Raw genomic sequence first — 10,000 nt, forward strand, 5'->3', positions numbered from 1 at the left:
ACGGTCGTTTTACAGAGCAAAATGGAATATTAAATCTTTATTGATAAACAACAATATTTCATTTAGAAAGCTAATTCACGCATATTAAAACTTCTAAGAATTGTCTCCCTTATTTTATCAAATCGCAAACACACGTACGGCATTCATAATCTAATGGTCAAGATTATTTAATCCTCTATTTATTTTCGCGGTTTCAGAAGCCAAAGCTTGAATGAAGACATTAAAACATGATAGTATGGTTTTATCAATTAAATCTTGCTGACTGTAGTACTGACACTAACAATGGTCAGAATACAAGCTACATCCGAAAAAGCATAAATATTTTTATCATAGAATGCGAATGGTTAGGAAAAGATTAAACATATTTTTGGAATAATAAAGTATATTAAGCTATGACTACATGTTGAACCCACGGCTCGCTAGTAACAACGAAACAACACTGACAACAGCAAATAATAACAATCAAATAATGATGATTACAGTGATTTTTACAACAACAGATAAATCAGAAGTGCCAATTTATTATCAGAAGACGATAAATAAGAATAGTAAAACTATGTAGAAAGATAAAATTAATAATAACAAAATAGCCCAGTAAATGTTTTATTTATCAGTATCATTAAATCTCTCCTACAAGTGAAACATAACTCTTGGTTCTGTGGTTTGCTGATATAAAATATACTATGTACAGCGTCAACACTGAGACTTCGTCGGTGTTATGTTCGGTTTAATATACCATACGATTTGAAGAAGCTAAAGGTGCTCATTTGAGGCTGCAGTCAACAATACCAAATGAAAAAAACGAGAGAGAGAGAGAGAGAGAGAGAGAGAGAGAGAGAGAGAGAGAGATAACAGGGTGTAATTTCCTTATCTTAGTGGGCTGACTTACCGGTCACATCAGTCGAGGATGGCAAAAGCCAACCTCTCCCCACCCATAACCCCCAACTTACCCCACAAGCCCCCCACCCTACCCCTTCAAGCAAACCCCATCGAACAGGCCTATAAAGGAAGAATCGCAACGGCTGCTGGATCGAAAGCAATCTTCAAAGAAACAGCCAATCAAAATTCTGCGCATCAGCCCATCCATTAACTGTAACCCACCAGCTGCTGTAAATACCTGTGCATCTTGTATCATAAATTCATAGAATTTTTGTAGCTCAGCGGATGACCGCCAGAACGCAAGTGGATACGTCGAAGAAGAAGAAGAAGAAGAAGAAGAAGAAAAACACATTAGAGTGTCTTTACAATACCTTAGGAAACTATATACCAGTTACGCGGTGATAGAAAGGTTTTAGTACGTATACAAGGACGACCCTACAAAGTTTAAATGCCATAGAAACGACTTTCTAGCCTAATAGAAGGTCTCCTCTCTTATTATTATTATTATTATTATTATTATTATTATTGTTAATTATCATTTATATATATGGAGTACACCCTGTTTTAAACAAGTTCGGTTGAAAACAGTAGTTACATCAGCCGAATTGTTTAAAGGCCCCATGCACTGAACGATTGTCGTTATCGACACACACACACACACTATTCAGACAGTATGAACGATCTCCGCACCGATTTCAGTCTAGGCATAGATTTTGTCTCGGGAAGGCATAGCATTATCTCTAGAAGAGACCTGCGCGATAGCATTATATCGTCAGACAAACACATACATTGAATGACCTGTGCATGACAGACATACGTAAGTCGCAAGCCAGCAATCTGGTCGTGACAGATTTCAGCTGAGATCGTTCAGACCACGAAACTCCACCCACTTTTGCATCCAGACAAGCCCATACACAATGTTTTCACGAACGATACGGAGTCGTTCAGACAATAATTCATACAATCTTTCAGTGTATGGGGCCTTTACACAATTCGGCTGATGTAACTACTATTTTCAACCGAACTTGTTTAAAACAGGGTGTACTCCATATATATCAATGATAATAATGATTTACAATATTAATAATAATAAGAGAGGAGACCTATAAGGCTCGAAAGTCGTTTCTATGGCATTTAAACTTTGTAGACTCGTCCTTGTATACGTACTAGAACCTTTCTATCATCGTGTTACTGGTATATAAAGTTGCCTAAAGTCTTGTAAAGATAATCTGATATGTTCTTTTTTTCCTTCTTCTTCGACGTATCCACTTGCGCTCTTTGAGTCTTATCAACCCTTCTAATTATTATTCCCTTTTAGAAGGCATGGAAAGGATGCCGTATAGTTTGCTAGACGGCTAGACATATCTGTCATCGTGGAAGATGGTGTGACAGATATTTCATTACACCTTAAATTTCCCTCGACGACTCAACCTTTCCAAATTGCTTAACTCTCTCACATGAAATCACCTCCGCCGCTTCATCCCAAACCTCTCCCTTCATGGCGCAAAAGGGATCTCCGCCTCCGCCTCCTCCTCCACCATCACCTCCTACGCCTCCTCCACCTACATCTCCTACCCCTCCTCCTCCTCCACCTTCCCCTCCAACTCCTCCTCCACCTTCAGCTTCAGCTTCACCTTCACCTCCTACTCCTCCTCCTTCTCCTCCTCCTCCACCTTCACCTCCTACTTCTCCTCCACCTTTACCTCCTCCTCCGCCTCCTCCTCTTCCACCTTCACCTCCAACTCCTCCTCCACCTTCAACTCTTCCACCTTCACCTCCCCCTCCTCCTCCCAGGTATACGAAATTCGCATCTTGCTTTCCGACCTCTCCTGCCCATTGATTACTAATTAATTGGGGCTAGATTTTCCGTGAACGGCGTGAAGATTCCTTTCATGAAATGTTAAAAAATGTGAGGATCTATTCATCATGCATAATGAAGGCGAGGGAGGAAGACGGTTCAGATTTTCTTGGAGACCAGATCTCTGCAGGAGAGAAATATTGTTCACCTTTCATTCCATTAACTTTTTTTTTTCTTTTCTAGCAGTCGACTGAGTCTCGCTAATGACTTCCGTTTATTAAGACAGCTTATTAACCCCCTCTTTGAGATGTCTGTCTTCTTGAATTTGCGGATTATTGTCATTGCTATTGAAACTCCTCCCCATTCAGTGTCGAGTTGTATTGTTATCAGTTCTTCTCATTTTTCATTTTCGATGAATTCTGACATCAAATAACATCGAAGAAAGTGATAAAAAAAAAATCAGGAAATAAAAATCATAAATGCAGAAACACTACCACCTGCGTCGCGGCAGCAGCTTTCGTCACATTTCGTAAAATGGGCTCATAGGTTATGCTTTGATTCTGAAGGTTAAGTTAGACAAATGCATTGTTTATTTATCTTTTTTATTTACTTTTTACTTCTCTTGGATTGACGCAGCCTTCATCACATTTCGCAAGATGGATTCATAAGTTGAGGTCAAGGTCATGCTCTGATTCTGAAGGTTAAGTTCGACAAATGCATTGTTTATTTATCTTTTTTATTACTTTTTACTTCTCTTGGATTAGCATAAACATCTAAATGTCAGCCACAGTGGCATATAATCAGTGTACAACAAATTTGTATAAATTATCTATATTTCAAATCAATTGAATCTTCCGGGGATCCTCTTGCTTAAAGAAACCTTAAGGATATAAACTCTGTATTGATTATTGTGATTATTACCGAAGAACATACCTCGTGAAAAGTCCTCTAATTAATTCCTGAAAGTATTCTTCAGAACAACATACCACATGCTGTACTTGTCCTGACTATTCAACCTTCCCAAATTAAAAACAAAAGGAAAAAAAATTGCTCATTAAGATAATTACCGACACCATTCCAACCAAAACATCTCTTTCCGGCACCGACTTTCTCTCTCTCTCTCTCTCTCTCTCTCTCTCTCTCTCTCTCTCTCTCTCTCTCTCTCCAGGTACGGAATTCGCATCTCGTTTCCGATTTCTTTGTCCATTGATTAGTAATTAATTGCGGAGATTTTTTTGAAAGGGGGGGGGGGGGGGGGTGAGGGTTTCAGGGGGGCAGGGGCGGGGGAGGGGACGGAGTGAAGGCCCTTTCATGAAACGATGAAAAATGAGCAACACAATTTATCATGCGTAATGAAGACGGGGGAGAAAGACTGAAGGAAGAAACTGAGTTCTAAGACTAAAACTTACTAATACTATTGCAACTTAGGAGACCTTCTTCTTCTTCTTCTTCTTCTTCTTCTTCTTATTACATATTATTATTATTATTATTATTATTATTATTATTATTATTATTATTATTATTATTATTATTATTATTATTATATTATCACAGGACATAATCAACACACTCTCACGTGTGTATTTAAAATAAGTTTCTAAATAAACATTGAGATCGAACTCTTACCTTTTTTATGTGATTTCTAGATTGGAATCCGACGTGAATCAGAAGATTATTATTATTATTATTAATTATTAGTGTGGCGTTATAGTTTTCTTCTTTTCATTCTCATTCTATTTCTTGTGACTTTGATTAAATATGACATTTTCGAAGATACTGAAAACCGGAGCACTTTTTTTCTATTGGTTATAAGAGAGTCTGAAGTTTTTCAGAAATAGCTTCCCTGGTAAATGAATCATAGTCTATTTTACAACAGCAAATAACTGACATTGAAAGTATGAATCTCTCATAGCACCACTCACGTCACTGAAAATCTTGATCCAAAGTGCCAAAAACAAAATAAAAATTTACTCTATTTGGCAGCTAAAACCGCTGAATAATTTGATTTCCTTTTTTCACGCAATGTTGACAGCATACAGAATGAAATATGTTAGATTTTTATCTTATTTGTGAACGTCTCTATTATAGAGATGAAAGATACGAGTTAAGAAAAATACAAAATGAGATGTAAAATCGTCATTATCTCGAAACTCTCCAAGTTGTTATCTCTGGAATGGATGCAGCTGAAACGGGAAACAATGATTGCAGTAAAAAAAAAAAAAAAAAAAAAAAAAAAAAAATTGCACAGATAGGTAACCTACTTGATTTAACCAAATCACTTTTTGTTAGATACGCGGTCGTCTCCATGATGATTCAGTGTCAGAGGCAATGATTCAAACTTTTCCTCAGTTTGAAGTGAACCGACCAGACTATCAAATCTTTCGAATATAATTCTTAAGGGAAATCTATCTAAAATGACGGAAAATACGAAGACATTATTATCCGTAAACAAAAACTAAATTTGTCGTGTTTTTCACAAAGCAGGGCGCAACAATCTAATTGATGCTTGGTATGAACGATGTGAACAATGTGAAAGAAGATTGCCAGCTCAGAAAAAGCCTTGGTTCTCCAAATGAACGGGATTAATGATCGTGAACACTTTCGGATATGTTAAATCTCTGATTAAAAGTAAATTTATTCCCGCTTCCTTGCTTATGCAAATGACGCTTCTTGACTCCACTTATTACAGATGTCAACACCAAGTACAGAGTTGGCCCTGGGTTGCCCTACCACATAAAATATTTGGTTGAAATCTGACTGCAAATGGTTGACCAGATTTACCTAGACGAAAATTTTCCTCATACTGAGCTGCTCAGTATTATTTCCTGTAAATGCAGAAAATGTTGCATCATGGTTATTTGTGCAGCTATAAACAGGCTGGACTGATATTCTCCAATTCTGCATTTCATGGACAGGCTTATCATGCTTACAGTCTGACGATAAAGGAGGACGGATGTATCTTGCTGATAGAATATTAGGACATTACGAAACTGTAGGTGAAGAACTAACAGTTGCAACAGAATAAGCAATTGCAAAATGTGCACTTTGCACATGAAAACCAACAATTGATGCAATATTCAACATACGCCCAGCGCTAAAAATGAGCTTATCTTCGTATGGACTTTGGGTGGTAGGAAGGTTAACTCAGCCAAGAGCTAGATATAGAATTTACATAGAAGACTTCGCAGCCCTTGAAATTATGCCAACAGCAGAAAATGTCTCTAATGCTGTTAAAACATTTCACGTTTTCCTATATATTATAATCATTTATCTTTTATTTCCGATTTTGAAGAAGGTCTGGATATAATTTAGAACTGGACAGAACGATTTTCAAAAGGATATGCCAGGTAATTTTGTAGGGTAAATTATTAGGAATAAAGGGATTTTGATATCGTATAAGATCAAGAAAGAGGCGGACATTCCCTTACCTCTAGCATCGAGACGATGCTATACATGAAAAAATGTACGGGAAAAGTATTTAGTTTCAGAGCACGCTAGAGCAAAAATATTTTTTTTATTATATTGACCATTAACCCTCCCACGCCTCCCCCAAAAGATTTCCATCACGGCAGCAAGATCAGTTGCCAGCGTGGAATTGACACGTTGCCTGCGTCCTCTTCCACTCATTGATTACTAATGAATTGGGACTACATTTTCTGGGAGTGGCGTGAAGTTCCTTTCATGAAGCGATGAAAAATGCCCGATTCTATTCATCATGCATAATGAAGGCGAGGGACGAAGATGGTTTAGACTTTCTTGGAGAGAGGGTCTTTGAAAGAAAGTTTTTTTTTTTTTTTTTTTAGTACTTTCATTCTTTGTACTGTTCCTCATGTGCATTGAGGTGATTCATTACGACGCGTTAAAGACTATGAGTCTTACTATTATTATTATTATTATTATTATTATTATTATTAGTAGTAGTAGTAGTAGTAGCAGCAGTACAGATAGAGCCATTCCTTTGAAATTAATAGATGACAGTCATAATTAAAAGTTCTCACGAGATAATGAGTTTTCGCTTTTACTTTCCTCGCTACCTTCATGAATATTATTATTAGTAGTAGTAGTAATAGTAGAAGTAGTAGCAGTACAGATGGAGCCATTTCTTTAGAATTGATAGATGACTGTCATAATTAAAGGTTCTCACGAGATAATGAGGTCTGCAAATACATAGTTGAAAAGAGACTTGCAGATGGGTGACCCGATTCACTACAAACAAAAATCTTTCTCTTCCCGAGCTGCTCAGAATAATTTCCTGTAAATGCGGGAAATGTACCACCAGCGTTGCGTGTATCTGTAACTACGGTCTAGGTATATTGTGTCTGTAACAAGGCACGACTGATATTCTACTATTCTGCGTTTCGCGGGAACGCTTATCATATTCATTGACCATACTGGAGACTGTAGAACTCCGATGATAGAATATTAGAACATTACGAAGCGGTAGGTGAAGAACTAACACGTGAAACAGAACAAGAGATCACAGAAGGACGGCTAGCAGTTTATGTAGAATTCAACAGAAGTCCAGCGTTACAAATAAGCCAGTTTCATATTCACGATCTGTCTGGAGTCCCAGTAATGGAGAAAGGGCATCTCTGCTCACAGTGCTTGTGCCTGGCCACTAAGAGATTCGATATACGACTTACATAACAGGCCATTTAAGATGGAAAGAGAAACTCACAAGATTATTGAGACTTGTTTACTTGTAAGTATTTACATAGTATTTTCGTTAGTACTTACAAGTAAACTAGTTATACTCAATGACTTTGTGGGTTTCTTTTTCCATCTTCAGAAGAAAACTGAAAGGAGTTTTAGTTCAGTCCGTTTAATACCCCTAGGCAATGACCAAGTCACAGAAAAAGTCAATATTTCAGTCAAAACATTAAAATTTTTCCCATATATTATTAAGTTTTAACTCCCATTTTCAAGAATTCTGCGTAGAATTTGCCACATATGTTTAATTTGCAAAGGGGATAGAAGGTTTGGAAGCAGTGTGAGACCATATAAAATAAAGAAACATTCAAACATTCTCGGACCTCTAGCGCATGAATGATGCTGTACTTCAGAACTATGTATATAGAAAGTATTTCATTTTGGAGCATGCTCTGGCAAATATCAGTTCTATCAATTCACCTATCGAGCGAGTCCCAAGCGAGGCATAAGAAAAAAAATCATAATTTTTGCAAGATAGGCTAGGTGGGGGTTTGTGGGTTAGAAAAAGATTATTCCAGATTTCCCTTAATTTTTCCTATGCAACCCCATACTGACAAACCTATAAACCTACCAGATTAGATTACAGATTCCATTTTCCATAAAAAAAATAAACTGATTTTTGGAACCATTTTCGATTGACCAAACCAGGTTTGTTAGAAAGTTGGGAAAGGATTATTTCAGATTTACTTTTATTTTCACAATGTAACCCCATACTGAGAAACGTGTAAGGCAAATATATAAACCTTTAATTCAATTAACCATGGATGCCCTTCCCCCCTTAATACGTTTCCTTCACGGCAGAAAGATCACTGGCCGGTGCGAAATTAACACGTTGGCAGCGTCCTCTTCCGCCCATTGATTAATAATGAATTGGGACTACATTTTCTGGGAGCCTTGTGAAGGTTCTTTTATTAAGTGGTGAAAAATGTGCAATTCTACTCATCATGCACAATGAAGGCGAGGGACCGAGATGGTTTTGATTTTCTTGGGGAGAGGATCTTAAAAATAAGTTTTTTTTTTTTTTTTTGTGGAGGGGGTTGCACTTCTTTCACTCTTTGTACAGGTCTTAATGCTTAATGAAGCGTTCTGTTACAATTTATTGAAGACTATAAGTCTTTATGAGTTACTGGAATGCTGTGTTCATTATTGTTATCATTATTATCATTATGGTGCATCACTGTGCCGTGACAGGAGAGGATGAGTTAAAAAAGCCACAATTATGTATATGATACTGTATTTTTCAAAATACAAAAAGGTTAAAAAATGGCTTTTTAACTCATTAGTATCATTATTATTATTTTTGTTATTTTTTTCGTCCATCACAGTCACCCTATTCAACTGGGTGGTTTATATAGTGTGGGGTTCCGGGTTGCATCCTGCGTCCTTAGGAGTCCTTCACTTTTCTCCATATGTGCGTTGTTTCTAGTAGCACACTCTTCTGCATGAGTCCTAGAGCTACTTTGGCATCTAGTCTTTCCAGGTTCCTTTTCAGGATTTTCGGAACGTGCCTAGTGTTCCTATGATTCTGAGTACAATTTCCCCTGACTTATCCCATATCCTTCTTATTTCTATGTTCATTCTTGATGCTTATTAATTTTTTATCTTCTTTTTCTCATCTACTCTGGTGTCCCATGGTATTGCGACATCAATGAGTGATACTTTCTTCTTGACTTTGTCAATCAGTGTCACGTCCCAGAGCATATATGCCTGACCGTTTTCTACCACTCCTTTAGGTTGGTGTTCGCACCACTTATTACTGCAAGCTACCTGGTGTTCCTTGCACTGGCTCCAGTGGGCAACGTTGTCTTTGAAACTGGTGGACCTTTCGCCTTTATTCTTCTCATTATAATTGTTATTCAGAAGGTGAAACCTATTCATGAGTGTTCTTTTACTCTTTTCTAAAAGATTGCCGTTTACGATCGAAAACAATTTAGAAATATAAACATCTATTAAAGTAACAGATAAGAAAACACGTCATGTCAACCTAACGAAATCTCACGTTGTGCCCTCAGTCCAATGAAGGTAAAAGAAAAAAAAATCTAGGTAATATTCCATTTTATCATGCCTTTAAGTACTTTCTTTGAAAGTGAAATGTATTCTACTACCGACATTTATTGAAATTCCGAGAACTAAGTAAATTCTAACACTGAGCGCGTTCTATCCAATACAGAGTAATCATATTTCCTGGAAGTAATTTTCCTTGCATGGTAAATCAAACTAAGTGAAAATTTAACATGCATAACGTCTAATATTCAGAAAAAGTTGTTTCCACTTATGTGACTCGTAATGAATTCGGTATGATAAAGTAAATACTCACTAATAAACATCCATATTTTGGAGACCATAGGTCATTTTCTGCAACAAGCCTACATACCTACATAAATACATACATACATACATACATACATACATACATATCTACCTCACAGGTTCACGAATTAGGTGGTGAGGAGAAGCACGTAATCCGGATACTAATTTCTTACTATCAGATAAATATTTTTTCTTTGTGACGTAACGACGAACAAGCAAAAGGTAAAATAGAGGAAAACTAAACTTTTATGGACGCGCCAAGCTGATCAGTGAAGCCTTTCTCTTTCCCGACATTTCTGAAGG

At 37.0% G+C, this 10,000-nt stretch overlaps 2 protein-coding genes across 2 annotated transcripts in view; one reads left to right on the forward strand and one right to left on the reverse strand.

Moving 5' to 3' along the window:
• Nucleotides 1–10,000, reverse strand: part of LOC135206496 (protein snakeskin-like) — a 279,333-nt gene that overhangs the window by 104,982 nt on the left and 164,351 nt on the right. The gene's annotated exons all lie outside the window — the stretch shown is intronic.
• Nucleotides 2,378–10,000, forward strand: part of LOC135206808 (uncharacterized) — a 28,209-nt gene continuing 20,586 nt past the window's right edge. Inside the window, exon 1 of the mRNA XM_064238299.1 lies at nucleotides 2,378–2,673. Coding sequence (XP_064094369.1) covers nucleotides 2,378–2,673 — 296 coding nt within the window. The remainder of the gene's footprint in view (nucleotides 2,674–10,000) is intronic.

This window comes from Macrobrachium nipponense, chromosome 31 (assembly GCF_015104395.2).
Source record: "Macrobrachium nipponense isolate FS-2020 chromosome 31, ASM1510439v2, whole genome shotgun sequence".
NCBI classification, from domain to species: domain Eukaryota; kingdom Metazoa; phylum Arthropoda; class Malacostraca; order Decapoda; family Palaemonidae; genus Macrobrachium; species Macrobrachium nipponense.